Genomic DNA, 18,846 nt, shown 5'->3' with positions numbered 1-18,846 from the left:
GAGGAGAAGGCTTTTCTCTGGACCACCTACCAATCCCCAAAGACTCTTATAGTAGTTCCAACAGAAACCCAGTCCTAGCGGGTATGGGACATATTTAATCTCATCTACTCAGGACACTGAGACAGAAGGAGGGCCACTTCAAGGGTCGCCTGTGCTATAGGGGTTATCTCTAGCCAGGTTAGCCTGACCGAGACGTATTTCAAAATCAATAATTGAAAGATGGCCAGAGGGCTGGAGAGAGGGCTCAGCGGTTACGGTTACGAGCACTGCTCGTCCAGAGGTCCTGAGTTCCATTCCCAGCAACCACATGGTGGCTCATGACCATCTCAATGGGGTCTGATGCCCTCTTCTGGTGTGTCTGAAGAAAGCAATGGTGTAGTCATATACATAAAATAAATAAATGTTAAAAAAAAAAAAAAGATGGCTAGAGATGTAACTCAGTGATAGAGCATTCATGAGATCCTAGGATCAATCCCCAGTACCATATACCACATCACCACACACACACACACACACACACACACACACACACACACACACAGGATGAAAGAAAAAAGGAAAGAAGGGGCAGTTGCCAAGGGAAGACAAGAAGATTGGGAATTCAAGGCTATCCCTTTGTTTGAGGACAAACTGGGTTACATGAGACCTAGTCTTAGATAATTACTAAATTAATTCATTAAAATATTAAAAAAAAAATAAAGCAATGGACAGGTTTTTAAAAACACAAAAGAGCCAGGCGTGGTGGCACACGCCTGTAATCCCAGCACATGGGAGGCAAAGGCAGGTGGATTTCTGAGTTCGAAGCCAGCCTGGTCTACAGAGTAAGTTCCAGGACAGCCAGGGCTACACAGAGAAACCCTGACTCAAAAATAAATAAATAAATAAAAAATAAAAAAATAAAAAATAAAAATAAAAATAAAAAAAATAAAAACACAAAAGAAAAACTGTAGTGTACCTGGGACACCTTGCCGCCCGACCCAGGTCGCCATCGTCCTCTCTTCATTCACATCCCTCTTCTCTTCCAGCCATACCAGAATTCCACAAAAAGTTGTCCCTGCTGTCCTTCTGGACCAAGTGCTGCAGCCCCACGGGGGTCTACCACAGCTCCGCCGCCTGCCTGATCAAACAGCTGGAGGCCAGCTTCGCCGGAAACATCAACAAAGACTATCCAGGACTGGCAGAGCCAGGTAGGGACCACCGTGAGAGGGTGTCCTTCTGTAGCCTGGGGAAGAGGGCCCACAAAAAGGCCAGCCTCAAAGAGAAGGGGGTGGGGGATTGGCTAGCCAGCCCGACAGCAAAAAGGTGCTGTGCATACAGAATACCAGCGGTGATGTGTTTAAAAGTTCTGTAGTCATCATCCCCCCACTCAGCTGGGACAAAGTGCCTGACTGGAAACCGCTTCTAAAGGAGAGGTGGGTTGTGGTTCACATTCCACGAGGTGCTATCCATCCTGTCAGGGAGGGCACGGCAGCAGAAGCTGGTTGGAGCAAGCTCCTGGGAACAGGTGGCTGGTCACATCCGAGAGAGCACATAGGAAACAGAAGCCAAGATTTAACCCCAATGGCTCACCCAGTGGTCTGTGTCATCCAATTAACCCTTAAGTTCCAATGTGTCCACAGCCTCCCAAACAGGACCACTGGCTGAGGACTAGATAACATCTGAGTCTGTCAAAGAAGTGTCCAGTCAGTCCACAAGTGCTTCCTGTCTGTCTGTACTGCCGTGCATGTTTGTGCAGCTGTCCCTTGGTGTCTGTGGGTGAACAGTGCCGGAGCCTGCCATGCGTGGCTGAGTCTGTGTTTGCTTACGTCCCTTGCTTACACCAGTACAGGTTTGTGTCCAACCTCCACACTTCCTCCTCTAGACCCCAGATGACTTACAACGCTTAGTTAGGCAAACATCAAGTAAATGGTTGCTAGAGTGCAGTTCCCCGGGGAGTGGCAGCATTAGAAGTCTCTGCACCGTCAGTATAGATGTGCTTTTCCTTGGCTTCTTGGCCTGCGGTTGCTTTGATTCATAGATGAATGTGCCTCCGATGAGAGGATGCCAGACAGCACCGTGACTTTCTATGTCTATGCCTACAACATGAGCCAGCAATTCTTCTCTTAAATACACGATGAGAAATGTACTCCTGTCCGTGTAAGACATGCCTAAGATTCACAGTCTTAGTGACAACAGACAGAATTCCATGACAAGTGAAATGCCACGGGAAGACGGTGACTCCACAGAGACTGTGTTGTGTAAAATAAACCAGACAGGGCTGGAGAGATGGCTCAGTGGTTAAGAGCACCGACTGCTCTTCCAGAGGTCCTGAGTTCAATCCCCAGCAACCACATGGTGGCTCACAACCATCTGTAATGAGATAAGATGCCCTTTTCTGGTGTGTCTGAAGACAGCTACAGTGTGCTCATATACATAAAGTAACGAATCTTTTTAAAAAAAATAAATAAACCAGACATAGAAATCACATACTGCACATTCTGTTGACATGAAAGTTTAAGAACAGGGAAAGCTAGCCTATGTAAATAAAGCTCAGGTTCTGAAGGGGGGCATGGTGATGGCCTGTCAATCAGGGGTCTAAGGCCAGCCTTGGGGGCGTGGCAAACTGGACATCCACCTGGGCTACATGATGCTCTGCCTCAAAAACAAACACAAAAATGGAGTTGAGGGTATTTGTTCCCTGTTGGGGAGACTGAGTGGCTACCAACCGGAAGGACCCCAAGAACACCTGGAAGGTGTTGGTCATCTTTCACACCCTGACTTAGATGCTATCAGGTGAGGTGGGAGACAGTGACACCAGCTAGCTGCATGCTGCACGTTAGCTCACTTTAAGCACTGAACCTTATACTGCTATGATAAAAAATGAATTAATGAATGTAAGTACCACAAGAGAAGTGTGATAAAAGGTGAGCAAAAGAATGAACGAATGAATGAATGAGTATAAGCACCAACATAAAAGGTGAATGCCCTCTGGAGTGATGACTCAGCAGCTAAAATCGCTGGCTGCTCTTCCAGAGTTCAGTTCCCAGTACTCACATGACAGCTCACAACTGTCTGTAACTCCAGTCCCAGGGGATCCAATTCCTTCTCGTGGCCTTCTTGGGCATCAGGCACACACGTGTTACACTGCTATACATACATGCAGGTGAGATACCCATACACATGAAAATTAATAAAATTAATAATTAATAGATAATTTAATTATTTAATAAATAATAGTGAATGCATGAAGACAAGTACTGTGCTAGAGATGAATGTATATAAGTGCCATAATAAAAGGCTAATGAATATTATTAATATGGTGATAAATGAATGAATATATAAGTTCCATGATATTCACATCTGTTTCCACAGTGTAGTGGTTATCACATTCATCATGAAATAGCATGCTAAAAGATGAATGAATGGATGAGTGAATGAATGAATGAATGAATGAGTGAAAGGATGGTCATGTTTCTTAAGCCACTTTGTCTCTTCCTTCCCAGTGTTTAGAACCCTGGTGTCCCAAATCCTGGACGGAGCTGAACCTCTCCTTTCCTCCAGCCTCTCGTCGGAAGTCATCACTGTCTTCCAGTATTACAGTTTCTTCACCAGCCACGGTGTGAGTGACCTGGAGACTTACCTGGGCCAGCTAGCCAGGCAAGGTAGGCCGTGGTCTCCTGCCGTGTTGCAGTAGTGTCTCAGTCTGGGTCAGCTTGGGTCTCCTCATCAGGATTGTTAACGCAGGTCTCCCTGGACGGTTGAGCTGAGGCTTGCCTTTTCAGTGACATCTGGGCTTTTAACTTCAGTAAACTTCCTAGTGTTGGAGTAGGACCTCACTAAGCACACTGGTGCCCAGCAGGAGTTCACCATGATCAGGAAACTGGCAAATGCAGGGAAATCTCACTCTTTCCTTCCTTACTCAGCCTGTTTGCAGTGCTCCATTTATATTGTGCTCTGTGGTAGAATTCCCATTCAGAATAGACAGAAATGGGCTTCAAATCAAGGCTCATGTGAGACAGCAGGAAGGGAAATGAGAAAAGAAAGTGTGAGGTTACCTAGCTAAGAAAAACTGAAGTGGTTAGGGGTATAGCACACTCAGTCCGCCCTTTACCATGGCCCTTCAAAGGCTGTATATATTGTATCTGAATATTCTTTAGGAATGCAGCAGGTATCGGGTATGCCAGGGGCTGAAGGAACAGAGGGAATGGGATGTGCTCTCTGAAAGCAGGTAGCATCTGGTGTAGCACCACACAGCAGCAACTCGGCTGGCTCAGATCCAGGTTAGCGCTGTCCTGTCCCGATCATTAAATCCTGCTGCAACAGGGTTTTTGTTTGGCATCATACAGAGGTAACATTTCTGTCTAGCATGGGACGTAGGATCTCTGGAGAAAGCCATGCAGCTGGCATGCCTGGCACAGAAGGCCAGGACAGGGAGGCCCTGCCCTACAGATGCAAATCCTCATGGCATACATGTGACACTAAACTCAACAGTGTGGATCAACTTTCCAGGCAGATGTCTGAATTATTCAGTTTGGTGGGGGCAAACTCCTGAGTCTCTTAGCGAGAAGCCTTGACAAAATTCACTCATTCAGCAGCAGGAATATGGAGCAACAGTAGGGGAAATGCCTTTTAACCTTTGAAGAATGTTGTGTTTTCTTGATCTTGTCTTTGCTTTGTTTTATTTAAACCTTTCTTTTTTAAAATATTTTTTAACTATTATTTTATGTATGTGAGTACACTGTAGCTGTCTTCAGACACACCAGAAGAGGGCATCTGATCCCATTACAGATGGTTGTGAGCTACCATGTGGTTGCTGGGAATCGAACTCAGGACCTCTGGAAGACCAGTTGGTGCTCCCAACCGCTGAGCCATCTCTCCGGCTCTAAACTTGTATTTTCATCTTAAATTATATGTGTCTGTGTCTGTAGATTTGTGCACGTGCATGCAGTACCCTCAGAGACCAGAAGGTGGTGTGAGAGAGGCTTGGGAGCCTCATTCTAGCTGGGTCCTGGGAACCAGACTCTGGTCCTATGCAAGAGTAGTGCTGTTCTTAAGTTCTGAGTCATCTCTCTCTCTCTCTCTCTCTCTCTCTCTCTCTCTCTCTCTCTCTCTCTCTCTCTCTCTCTCTCTTCTCAGTTTTGTTTTTGTTTTGAGACAGAATCTCTAGCCCAGACTGGCCTCAAAATTACTACGTAGCCAAAAGTGATCTTCACAGAAGGTAACAGGGCACCTGAGCTGAAGGAAGATTTAGAGATGTTGAGGTAGGAGTAAAGTTAACCAGGCAACTACGCTGAGGGCAGATTTAGAGGTGTTGAGCTAGGACTAAAGAGAAGGGCTTGTTAGCCGTGGAAGGCTTAGCCCAACCACTGAGCCAATGAGGCAGGTTAAAAAGGAGCTAGTGTGAATGTGTGTGTGTGTGTGTGTGTGTGTGTGTGTGTGCCTTTCATCTGCGGATCAGAGCTAGCTCCTGGGCAGTAGCGTACCTGCAACTCTCTGGGAGCTCAAATCAGTGCAGTAAAACCTCCTGCTCCCCACGTGTGTGCCACCAATGCCCCGTTTGTGCAACACTGGCAATTGACCACGTTTACGTTTGTGTGCTAGTCTCTACCACCTGAGCAGCATCCCCAGCCCTTCCCTTACCTCTAAGTGTCTTTTTGTTTCTTTCTGTCATTATAAAATGGATACAAGAGGTTGGGAAACAGAAAAATATAAATTCAAATTTCTTCCCCCCATTTGTAAACTTTAATTTTTTCATTTGAACATGCATTGTTTTAGATTTCAAAATTGTATCTTGTTTAGGCTGGGGTTAGTTTGTTTGTCTGTCTGTCTGTGTGTTTGTTTGTTTTTGCAGTACTAAGGTCTTAAATCCCATAGGGGACAAACACTGTACTCACAGATAGTGTCCCCAGTGTGATAATGCCTTCTAGATTAGATCTTGTTTTTGACTTAATATGCTTTGTGCTGTTAAATATTAACCATTTAAAGCATTTTATTAGTTTTTTTATTGTCCTTCTATTCGGATCCTGTGTTTTTATAGTATCAAATGTGTCCTGTGATGTGTTTGTCTAACTGTTATTTAATACTCCCTTGGGGATTTTTATTGGCGTACTTACTTACAAAGCAGTGGAACTAACAGACATCCACAGCAAAGAAAACAGGAAATTAAAGCAAAAATATCTAGATGATTCTCACCTGCATTGACCATGGGAGAGGCATGACCCTGATATAAGAGGTAAACCTGGGCTTCTCCTTTCCCCCTGTTTCCTGTGTCCCTGAATAGACACAATCTCATCGTTACGTTTTAGAGACCAAGAGGTATCCTTGCTGCATATCTAGGTAGGGACTAGACTCCTCCTCTCCGCAGTCACAGAATATGGCCCCTTTGTCCCAGTGGAACTCAAACTCCTGTAGTTCATCATTGTGTCTCTAAATTCCAATCAACTAACTGACAGTCCCCCTTCTAGGCCTGACCCTTCACCTACATTAGGATTTTGGCCTAGAGACAGTTGTGTTTGCTATGAATATTAATGAGGTGGCAGATAATGTTTCTCTATATTTCTTCACTGTATAGTTACATTTGACTGTTTAATTATTTGTATGATACTGGATGACGAATGCCTATAACCGCAGCTCTTGGGAGAGGCAGCAGGGTCAATAGTTTCAGGTTGTCTTTTGCTTCATGGAAAGTTCATGGCTGGCATAGACTATCATGAAATCCTATCTTAAATTTAAAAAAACAAAACAAAACTATATATTTCTGCCACCATTTCAAAGTAGAAATTCAACTTTACATTTGTCTTACAATTTGCCCTTGTTATAATTATTTAGATTATTGACTTTCCACACTAATTTGAAATACCTACTGCCTGTATCACAGACTAGGTTTTTACACACACTTGGGTCTGCTGTGGGTATGCTTTTACTGAAAACACACATGAAATACTTGTGTTCTCAACAAACGCGCCACTGTGCGATCAGAACGTGAGCTCTGGCTCCTCGCCTCCCTTCCAGTTGCCATGGTTCAGACGCTGCAGTCACTGAGGGAAGAGAAACTGCTGCAGACCATGAGCGACCTCGCACCCAGCCACCTCCCCGCGCAACAGGAAGTCCTCCGGACGCTGGCTCTGCTGCTCACCAGGGATGACAGTGAGGTCAGCGAGGCTGCGACACTCTACTTGGCAGCAGCCTCCAAAAATGAGCACTTCAGAGAAAAGGTAGGATGCTAACCCGTGGGGATGGAGCATGGAGGCTTAACTCCCTGCCATTAGCCATTAGCATGCAGCCGCAGCCAGGCTCTAATCCTGACTGAAGCAGGAAGACTGCTGAGAATTCAAGGTGGGCTTAGAATGGAGCTCCCAAACTACTAGGGTTACTAGCACCACATAATTTTTTAAAGTATATTTCCAAGTGACTAGGAAGGAAGAATTCAGAGCTTCCCAACCTGTAGATATGATGGACATGTGAGGAGCAGGCTGGCTTGCAGGAGCTGTGAGCATTGGCTTTGTCTTCAGTTACCGCCCTCTAATCTACATAAATCTACATAACTCTGTCCGTAAAAGGCAAAAGTGGTATGCTTTTAAATAAAATCCAGCAGAGGAGAAAAATGATCATTAAAATGAGATCTATAATCATAACTTTGTATCTTCCAAGTCTGCATCTACAATCTGGTAAAATACGCCAATCATAGTCTGTAGACTTTTGTGGGGTTTTTTCTTACCCTGGAAACTCTGTGAAAAGCCATGCTACAGCTTACCTCAGAGAGAATATATATGTGTGTGTTTCTGTACTTTTTATTATTTTTAGAATACAGCAACGGGTAACTTTTTTACTTTTATTGCTGTTTGTTCTTTGGTAATTTAGTGGACGCATACAGTGCCTGCTGTGTCCTGTACTGGTCCCACTGAGCCCTTCCTCTATGCCTTTTCTCTTTGACCCTTTGAGTTTCACCAGGGTTGTATGTGTGCCTACGGGGTCTGAATTGCAACCTACTGGAGGGATGCACCATTCAGAACACGGCTGAAGATACTAACTCTCCCCAGAATCCATCAGTAACCGGCAGTCAGGAGCTAGAATCTCCTCCCTGATCTAAACCTGGCAGGCCCAGTCTTGTGCAGGCCTCGCACCCAGCTGCTGCGAGATCACATTTGTGATGGCTGGGTGGTGTTCTGAGGATAGCGTTGTACAGCCTTCGCCCTAACTCCTAGCACTTACATTCTTTTCTGCCCCGCCCCCCTTTTCACGGCATTTCCCGTTCGTCTGGTGGGGCATTAGATCCCTTGAGACTGAAGTCACAGCTGACTGTGAACTGCTATATGGGCGTTGAGAACCAAACCTGGGTCCTCTGGAAGAGCAGCCAATGTTCTTCTGGGACGTCTCTCACTGTACAGCCCTGCCTAGCATAGAACTTCTGATATAGGCCATGCTAGCTTGGAACTTGAAACGCAGATTAGGTTGTCTTCAGATTTGCAGCAATCTTCATTCTCTGCATGTATATGGTGCACAGACATATACACAGGCAGAACACTATACCCCCCAAAAAGGGGGGGGGGCTAAAAAATTAAAAATTTGGACATTGGTGGGAGGAGAGGCCCTTGGGCCTGAGGGAGAGAGGACGGGAGTGGGTGGGCAGGGAGCACCCTCATAGAGGCAGGGGGGGAGGGATGAGATAGGGGTTTCTAAAGGGGAGACCTGGAAAGGGGAAAACATTTGAAATGTAAATAAAGAAAATACAATAAACACAAATTAAAATAAATTAAAATTAAAAATTTACATATCACATATGGGAGAAGATATTCCATATCCCCTACCCCAGTTACCGCCTTGGTTCTTACATGCTATATTAGTGACAAACAGTTCACAATGTCTCACAGCATCTCCCCTTCCCCTTCAGGCCTTGCTCTATTATTGCGAAGCACTAACGAAGACCAATCTCCAGCTACAGAAGGCAGCGTGCCTGGCCCTGAAGAGCCTGGAGGTAAAGCCCAGCCCCAAAGCCCCACAGCTCCACGTCTGTCCAGACTTGGAGCCCCAATCCCTGGTCAGCCCTAGAGCAACACTGTCTGTTACGCTTAGAGGCCACGCCGTGTGGACACACATCCAGTGCTTTCCATATTCAAAGCCATATTCATATTCTCTTTAGTGTAGCAGTATCTCTCATCTGCCTGGAGCCACCCAGTCAGGGTCCTTCTTCCCCTTGAACATGGGCTAGATATGATTTGTTAAATTCTCCAAATAGAGAATAATTACTGCTTAGCATTGCTGACGGATAACACAGTGTGACTCTGAGTCAATTTTAGAAGAGTATCTTGCCTCAAAAAGAGATGATAGTGTATTGTCTATAAATCAGCATAGAAAAATAAAGCCTGCCCTAAAGTCTCGAACTTAGTGCACCACTGAGTTCCCAGATCCTTTCTCTCGGGGTCAGTTGCAGGTGTGTCTAGCCTTTGCAATCACAACGTGAGTCATCATCCTCATAGTTCACAGTGCCATTACAAAACCAATCGCGCTGTTTTAAGTTCATGATTCCGTATGATTCAGGCTACACTGTTAGCCCCAGCCACGCTCAGACTGCACCGTGGATGTACCTGCCGGGTCCACAATGGTCACTGCGCTATCTAGCGGAGGCCTTGGTGAGCCGGGAGAGAGCTAACTGCAAACACAAGGAAGTCAAGGCTGCAGATCTCCCAGGGACGTGTGTCTTTCCACTAGATCTCATGTGTGACCTGTCTATACCACAGAAACACTAGGAGGGGTGCCAGGAAAAACACTGAGTGCTTACTAACACCTTCGATGGTCACATGGGACAAGGTGCAGGTCTTGAGGGGACCTGCAAACAAGGGACTGGTGTCATAAAAGGAAAAGCTAATGATCTGTGAAGGAAAACAACCGTGGGAAACTTTGCCTTCCTTGTTAAAATTTCCTACCAGTGACTGCCCTCCCCCCAAAAAAAGTCCCTGTTGGTTAAGTATTTCTTTGGGCACTCTCCTGCTGTGCTGAGACTCCTCCATCGCTGCTGAGTGTCTCTGTGTCCCTACTCCAGACTGCACACGGATAGACACGCAGGGTGCAGCAGCCTGTCTGGGTTCTCCTGGACTTCCGTGCTGTGGAGGATGAAGCAGGAGCCATGTTTCTAACCCTGGCGTATCTCCAGCTAGAGCACCTAGGCCCTACCCTATCCTTTTTCTCCCCTCCCCCAAAATGCAGTCCCTTGTGGAAACAGAAACCCTCCTTGTGAACTAATTCCTTACCCGTCCCGCCGCAGCTCGAAAAGAATTCCACACAACATGTTGTTTCAGTGCCAGCACAAGACTTCTAAACTGAGGGTTATTTTGGAATCAATGGGATATGGCTTAAAGAATTAGCTGTTTAGTCTCCTGGGAGACTGAAGGTCTAAGTGTCAGGCACTGATGTATTTTCTCTGGCAGGCCACTGAAAGCATTAAAATGCTAGTGACATTGTGTCAGTCTGACACTGAAGAAATCAGAACCGTGGCCTCGGAAACCCTCCTGTCTCTTGGTGAGTTTGTTTTCGTGTGTTCATTTGCTTCTGATATTCTCCCGGAACCTAAGGGAAGGCTCGTGTCATCGCCTTTAATGGCTTCCTCCTTGCCTGTGTAGTTCCTGCTCCTGGGACAGGAGTCATCGATTGCATCCAGATCTTGCACCTTGTTCTCCCTGCACAAGAATGGGGAGGGGAGAAGGGGGAGGGCTGGGGCACAGTGGGGGAGGTCACGCCCCCCCCACAGCCTTTAGCCCTCCAAGGTTTCATAAATCCTATTCAGAATCAAAACTATGATCTGACAGTGGTCACTCATACCTGTAATGTGCACTGATGACGAGGAGGCAGGAGAATCACCTCAGGTTCAAGGACAATTTAGACTGCACAGTGAGACCGTTTATGAAAGCAACAGCATTAGGAGCTGGAGCACAGATGACAAAGAAAGCTGTAGCTATGGCTGCTGGTGTGGGGATCGCACCCCAAAGTCAGTGCGCCTGGCCTCTGCAGTGAGTGCCTCGTTCAAGGCTTACGGGGACCTCCCCCTGCCTGCTATTATTCCCTTCTGGAATACCCAGACAGCCCTCCCCTTCACTTGGGGAAGGTTCATGCCTTTGGTTGTTGCTGTTGTTCCTTTTGGGTAGATGTTAGGGGTGAGGATATCAAAGACTCGCTTTTTCCTTTTTCCTGTTTTTAAAGTCAGGGTCTCATGTATCCCTGATTAGCCTTGGACTCACTATGTGCCCTAAAAAAAAATAGGCTTGAACTTCTGAGCCCCCTGCCTCCAGTTCCCAAGAGCCAGCCATACAAGTATGTGACACGGCCTCTGATTTATTTGGGGCTGATGATCCACTCCAGGATTTTGTGCATGTTAGGTCAGTACTCCATCAACCAAGCCCCACCGAAGCCATCAGGAAAACCTCCCTTAATTCTGCATCAAGTAGACAGTTGCTGCCGCCGGTGGCTCACACCTGTAATCCAAGCACTTTGGAGGTAGAGATAGCAGGCTTGCCACAATTTGGGGGCTAACCTGGGCTACATATTGAGTTTCTAAGCCAGTGTGGGCTACAAAGTCCCTATCCTCACATATACACAGAGAGAGGGGGGAATGAAAAGGGAGGGAGCAAGAGGGAGAGGGGGGAGGAAAGGAAGAGAGGAGAAAGTTATAGAAAACGTTACTATAGTCATATGCTCCAAACTCAAAAAGTCTCCTCTAAAAGTCTTTAAACCTAACCCTGCCAATGTCACCAGGACAAAAGCCACTCTAGTTTGACAATACCTCTTAACCATGTGAAGAAGATTTATGGTTATTATAACCACCATGAAAATCCCATTATTTCGAGCCCTTCTTTCTTACAGGTATGGGATTAATAAGACTTGTTGAATACACCATTCTTTGCACAGGAAGCTTAGCCAGCCCGTGTTTGTTTAAAGGATAAAATAGTTATTCTCTATGGCTGTTTTCGATATAGAAGTTATTTAATTCTCTGAAATGTACTCAGGGTATTAGTGGCATAATGTCTTTTATCCCCCAGGGTTCTGAAATAACAGTGAAGGTTTTAAAACAATAAACAATAGCTAGATGTTTGTAAGGCCAGCGTTTCTCTCTTTCTCTACATGGTACACTGAGGAGGGGCGCCCTTTGCCCTCACCCCAAACTCACTTAGCTGTACCGCAAGGTGCACCCCAGGAATGACCAGCCCATCTGCTTCACCACCACCCTTCCCACGATGCTCATGCCACCCAGGCCTCCCACCCTCTTCAGGCTTCTCCACTTGTTGCAATATCCAAGTCTCCAGAGAAACCTAATGTCACTGTGCCTCTGTGCCACCCAGTGAGGCTGCTCCCTCGGGTCTCCAGGGCACCCCTACATGGGGACTTTAAAACCTCGTAATATGTAGTAGAGTTGGAAGACCCCACCCCCAAATCAATGTTGCCACTCTTCCTTGACCCCGGACGCATGGATCCTGATGCACTTCCCACAGAAGCCTGAATTCATATGGCGCTCAAGTATTCCCAGTGGCAACAGAGAGGACACCCTATGACAAAGGGCTAGAGTCATGGCAAGCACTGAGAGGGTCCAGCAGCAGCTCCTCACCAACTAGTGCGTACTTGCTTCAACCTTATATAACCCCTTTGATGTCTGGAGACCCTCTGTGCAATGGGAGTGTTCTCAACATCTACCATAGCAACAGCAGCCACGGCTTGCTCAGCTCAGCAAGAAACTCAAGTTCCAACTTTCGAGCGGCAGACGTAACTCAGTGGTGGAGCACCTGTCACCATGGGCAAGGTCCTGGCTTTGATCCCAGCACCCTGCTCCCTTCGAAGTTTTTACTTTATTTAATTCTATTTCCATTTTTTTAAGATTTATTTATTTATTACATGTAAATACACTGTAGCTGTCTTCAGATACCCCAAAAGAGGAAGTCAGATCTCATTACAGATGGTTGAGAGCCACCATGTGGTTGCTGGGATTTGAACTCAGGACGTTCAGAAGAGCAGTCAGTGCTCTTAACCACTGAGCCATCTCTCCAGCCTCTATTTCCATTTTTTTAAACCATTGATTTGGGTTTTGTTTTTGTTTTTGTTTTTTGTATGGGAGAGTGTGTATGTGTTAGGGGCATGCCTGCCAGGGTACCTATGTGAAGGTCCTTCCAGTATGGAAATCCAAGGAATTGAATTCAGGTCGCCAAGCTGAGTGGCAAACATCCTCACCCATAGCCTTGGCTATGCCAGAATAGCTAGCAAGGTGTCCTGGGGGGACAGCGCTGGCTGTGCCACTGTAACAGCAAAGGCTGAATATCCCTCAAACCAAATGAGTTCCATCAAAAGAACTTCAGATTGTGTTGCTTTTTTTTTTTAAGTTTAGAAATGTGTATATACATGAGATATCTTAGAAATAAAACTTAAGTTTAAAGATGAAAATTATGTGGTGTTTGTGTGTGTGTGTGTGTGTGTATGTGTGTGTGCTTATGCCTACCTTGAAGGCATTTTTATGTAACGTTTTCCATTTATATACATTTACCTACAATCTATCATGTCCAAGGTGTTGGGGTCCAGGAGTCACCACACAAACACATATCTCAGACAGGGATTGAACACACATCTAAAGACTGATCGATCAGGGCAACAGCTAAGGCCTCTAGAGCTCAGAGCTGTGGGCTGGACATTCCTCAGGGCCAGCTCATGCAAAAAACCACAATGAGCTCATACGCAGGTGCTGGAAGTGTCGCCTGGTGGCTGGCCCTGACTCAAGCCATTTTAGACACAACAGTTCATACTGGCCTTTAACTTGATGGGTTCTACGTGGAGCTTATAGTTGTGAAATTTCATAAGATGAACAAACCTCATAACATACCGAACATAACAGGGTATGTGGTCAGCGTGACCCCATTCTGAGACGAGTTATTTTTCTGTGCCGATGACTAACTGACCGGCAGGCAAAATACAGCAATGATATGAAGTAGCTGGCAGGCAAGGAACAAAATGGCTAACGGCTGTGCTAGGGGGAGGGACTTCAGGACACGGGGAGTAAAGGCTCCCACTTGTGCAGTCTTAACAGTGCTCACAGATTTGAACGCTCAAGCATTTTGGGTTTGGGGGTTGCAGGTGCTTAGCCTGCGCTTGATGGCACACATAGAGAACTTTGGGATCTATTTTGAGGGTCTGTCCCTCTCCGAAGCCACTCCTGTCGGTATATTCCCAGAGTTTTGTTAACCAGTGTTCTCTTTCATATGACATTCTAGTTCTGCGCAGCTGAGCCCTCTCTCTGGCCCCGATAGCAACATCTGATATAGCTAATATAACTTGAAAATATGTTTTGTTACTATTTAAAAAAACTGATTTCAATGTAGGCATATGAGGGCTGGGGGGTGAACCAGGGATAATGTTTCTATTACAGAGTAAGCCAAAGACTGCCTTGGCTACACTGAAAGTGGGTTAAATCCCACCTTGTCTCTCTAAGAAGGCTGCTATCTACCTCTGTGCTTCACTTTCCCCTTCAACCTAAAAGAACACTGGGTATTTATTGTTCTAAAACGCTGTGCTAGGGCCAGGCAGTGGTGGCGCACGCCTGTGATCCCAGCACTTAAGGGGCAGAAACAGCTGGATCTCTGAGTTCAAGTCCAGCTTGATCTACAGTACGAGTTCTAGGACAACCAGGACTACATTCATTTTTTTAAAAGAGAACTAGGGATTGAACCCAAGGTCTTCTGCTTGCTAGGCAATGCACTACAACTGAGCCTGGTAAGCCCCCCCACCCTTTTTAAACATTTCATTCTGAGTCAGGGTTTCACTAAATTGTCCAGGTTTTGCTTGAACTGGTAGTGATCCTCCTGCCTCAGGCTCTTATGTAGGTAGGATTACAGGTCTGTGCCACCACAGCTGGCTTTAATTTGTTCTTCTTATGACAGTCTTTCAGTGTAGCCCAGGCAGTCTTTGGCTCGCTCTATGATATGAACATTATCCCTGGTTCACCCCCAGCCCTCATATGCCTACATTTTAATCAGGTTTGTTTGTTTGCTTGCTTGCTTGTTTGTTTTTAGTTTTTTTCAAGACAGGGTTTCTCTGTGTAGCCCTGGCTGTCCTGGAACTTACTCTGTAGACCAGGCTGGCCTCGAACATAGAAATCTGCCTGCCTCTGCCTCCCAAGTGCTGGGATTACAGGCGTGCACCACTACCGCCCAGTTTTAATCATTTTTTTAAAATAGTAACAAAATATATTTTCAAAACATGTTAGCTATATCAGATGTTGGTATGAGGGCCAGAGAGAAGGCTCAGCGGGTAAGATGATAGCTGACAACACACATCTGACAACATGAGTTCAGTCCTCAGAACCCATTCAAGAGAGGCGGGGCACACACATCTGTAATAACAGCATCCCTATAGGAACATGGAAGATGGAGACAAGACCCTCACTCAGAAGCTCAGGGACCAGCTGGTGTGAAGTATGCAGGGTAGCAGCGGGAACATGAGGGACCTTGCCTCGGTGTGGAAGAAGAGACCTGACCCCAGCCTGTCGTCCCTGACAACACACTTGCACAATGAGTAAACAAACAAAAGAGGTGGCTATAAACAAAACTGAATAACCCATTGCCTGGAGGAGCTCTGTGTTTAGGGAGTGTTTAGTCAGGGCTCTCTAGAGTCACAGAACTTATGGGTAGCCTCTATATAGTAAGGGAATTTGTTGATGACGTATAGTCTGTAGTCCAACCCCAAACAACGGTCAGAAGCAGCTGTGAATGGAAGTCCAAGGATCTAGCAGTTTCTCAGTCCCACGGGGCAAGCAGAAGAAGAAGTCAGTCTTCCTTCTTCCAATGTCCTTATGTAGGTCTCCAGCAAAAGGTGTGGCCCAGATTAAAGGTGTGTGCCACCACACCTGGATCTGGGATTTGCTTAGTCCCAGATGACCCTGAACTCAGAGATCTTATTGCCTTCTTCTCCTGGGATTCACAGCCACTATGCCTCAAGATCTCCATGCCAAGATCCGGGTCAGATCCGGCCTCGAGATCTGGATCACCCATGAGCCTTCCAGTTCTGGATTGCAGTTCATTCCAGGAACAGTCATGTTGACAACCAGAGCTAGCACTACAGGAGTGCAGACTGCTAGCTGAACCGTGAAAGCCTAGCTTTGGCCATTAGTCATGTAGATAGAATGTATAATGATGCGTGTATATGATATAATGTAACTAAACCAACATAGCATGTATTCAAGTTCCATAGAGATTCAATACACTGAGGTCAAGGAGAAGCCTTACTGAAGTCCCTAAGACACTAAATAAAAATCAGTCTTCCATGTGCACTTGGCAGCGGACGGCACAGACTCGCGCTTTGCTCCATGCCTTTCATCTGGTCTCTACCGCTAACTCAAAGGTTCTTGGTTGTTCTAAGCATTGCTTAGAAATTTATAATCTAACTAAGAGTAATGGAAAATCACTTTCCCTTAGCATGGCAACTAGCTAAGACAGCAATACAAGGCTGAAGGTGTAGCTCAGTGGGAAAGTGTTCGGTCTCATACACGTGAGGGCCTGGGTTCAACCCCCAGGAACTGTGGAAAAAGTCGCCATGGCACAGTCCCGTCATATTATTCTGTGTGAGGCATATGTGATGTATTCATGTTTAATGTTCCCCATCCAGGAGAAGACGGGCGACTGGCGTATGAACAACTAGACAAATTCCCTCGAGATTGCGTTAAAGTGGGAGGTCGTCATGGGACGGAAGTTGCCACAGCCTTTTAAAGTTCATGTCAGCGCTGCCTGTTATCCCGCTGGCACCTGGCCCTTGTCCTCAAGAGGGTGCTGTGATGTGGCCAGGCAGCAGAGAGCTGCTGCTGCTGCCAGTGTGGAGATCTCAACGCCCAATGGCACTGTACTGTCTACTTTTCCCTAGCCCACAGGACGGGCTGTGTATAATGCACTGGACTGCATCGTAGTTGTGACTGACAGCACTTCAAAGTCCATCTTACCTTACTGTAGAATTTGAATATAGCCATCTTCATGCCTGTGTGGAAGGAAGTTCATCTGCAAGTTTGAACTCTTCACGTGCTATTTGGATACGTATTGTATGCCTTGCCCTCTCTCTGCTGTGTTCTCAGGGTTGAGCTGCCCCTTGGTTACCGAATTTTATTTAAAAGACAAAGCACAAAAAGAATGTACTGCAAATAGGAGCTTTCTTACAGAGCCTGGAAAAATGATGTGGCCCCCTTGGCAGAGGGCTTGAGTAGTGTGCACGAAGCTTGGGTTCATCGCCAGCACCGTGTAAGCTGGGTGTGCTGCCTCTGTAAAACTCAGTGCTCAGAAACAGAAGGAAGCAGGATCAGCAGTTCAAGGTCATCTTCAGGCACCTAAGGAGTTCGCAGGGCAACCTGGGATACATGAAGCTATGGGGGAAGGGGGTAACTTAAGGTTTGTTTTTTTTTAATAGTTCCTACCATTTGTTTCTATTTCCATCCTGAGAATTTCTGAATCATCTATCCATGTGCTTTAAGAGATAAACGGAAGAATACTGCTTCATTAAGACTGTACCTATACTATTAGAAGCAAACAAAACCTCAAAGTTTAAGCTTTTGTTCTTTAACCAGAGCCATCCTTATCACACTCTTGGTTTTTTTGTTGTTGTTGTTTGGTTTTTGTTTTGTCTTGAAACAGACTCTCCCTATTAGAGTCCTGAACTCAATATACAGACCAGTCTGACCTTGAACTTGCAAGAGTTCTCCAGCCCCTGCCTGGAGCTGGGGGTATATGTAGTCACAAGCCACTATGCCTGGTTCTACATATGTAATTTTTTTTTTTTTTGCTAAGACAAATACATACCCCAAAGTTGTAAATTCAGAAAAATATATTTCTCTTTCAAGTGGGGACCTGGACTTCGGATGAATCCTAACTGGATAGAATATTGGGGTACTGAAACTGGTTCCTGCTTCTATAAAATTGGCCATGAGGCTAGGAAGCAGGGGGCCCCCAAGAGCTAGAAACAGCCCCGTAGTTTCCACAGCAGCTCAGTACCAGGGTAAAGATTCAGTCTCTTACAACGTGCGCAAGGGGTGGGTATGCCAAGATATCACAAACAATACGTGTACGTGCAATTTGAACTGTATTCTGGATGTGTTTGTATAAAATATCAATTAGATATTAGTTTCAATATTTACATTTTAGTAAGACTTTTAAAAAAGTTCCTTTCATTTTAAAGTGAAAATTGTTTGCCAGGCTTCTGGCAATACATCCTTTCAACTGTGAAGTTCCACTGTACATTTGTATATTTGTAAATGTTATTATATATATGCATATATCCCTCATTGTAAAGGTATGTTGTACAGTTATAGTATGTATAGGCACTAGTCTTTGTTAAATGGTTGAAATGTCTCTTTTGTAGGAAGTGAAATCACAGCTATTACAGGGCTTTTTGTTTGATTTATTTGTGGGTTTGAAACATTTTTGAATATTGCATGGATAATTCATTTCACATCTTTTGTATTCCCCTCTGTGTTTGGATTTTGGTTGGGAAGTGCTTTTAGGTTTGTGGCTATTTGTATTCATCCCTCTTTCAATCATGTAAGTCAAAATAAAAAATTATTTTTAATTACTAGTCTTGTGTAGAATCTGACATATTATATATATTTTCATTGTTACCTGTTGCTATGTGTGTGTGTATTATGTGGTGGGGGAGGGGTATGCGTGGTACCCCTGTGGAGGTCAGAGGACAACCCTGCCGCGTCCCTTCTCTCCTTCCATCTTTTTGCAGGTTCCCAGAGTCAAGCTCAGATTTCTTTTTTTCAGGCTTACACAGCAAGGGCCTCCACTCACTGAGCCACCTCATGGTCCTTCTCTGTTTTCCACAGTCCTTTCCTGAGTCAGTATTTATTTTTTTTTATTCGAT

The 18,846-nt window shown here is 45.5% G+C and overlaps 1 protein-coding gene across 4 annotated transcripts in view; it reads left to right on the top strand.

Annotated features, from left to right (window-relative positions):
* Ripor2 (RHO family interacting cell polarization regulator 2) overlaps nucleotides 1-18,555 on the top strand; it is a 226,230-nt gene extending 207,675 nt beyond the window's left edge. For all 4 annotated transcript variants that reach the window (XM_052157675.1, XM_052157677.1, XM_052157676.1 and 1 more), the window contains 6 exons: nucleotides 1,026-1,187; nucleotides 3,483-3,641; nucleotides 6,991-7,193; nucleotides 8,870-8,953; nucleotides 10,404-10,494; nucleotides 16,609-18,555. In XM_052157675.1, the coding sequence (XP_052013635.1) occupies nucleotides 1,026-1,187; nucleotides 3,483-3,641; nucleotides 6,991-7,193; nucleotides 8,870-8,953; nucleotides 10,404-10,494; nucleotides 16,609-16,709 (800 nt within the window). In that variant the 3' untranslated portion in view covers nucleotides 16,710-18,555. The remainder of the gene's footprint in view (nucleotides 1-1,025; nucleotides 1,188-3,482; nucleotides 3,642-6,990; nucleotides 7,194-8,869; nucleotides 8,954-10,403; nucleotides 10,495-16,608) is intronic.
* Nucleotides 18,556-18,846: the final 291 nt, after the last annotated feature.

Source organism: Apodemus sylvaticus, chromosome 14 (assembly GCF_947179515.1).
Source record: "Apodemus sylvaticus chromosome 14, mApoSyl1.1, whole genome shotgun sequence".
NCBI lineage: Eukaryota > Metazoa > Chordata > Mammalia > Rodentia > Muridae > Apodemus > Apodemus sylvaticus.
This window is presented reverse-complemented; position numbering and strand designations above follow the sequence as displayed.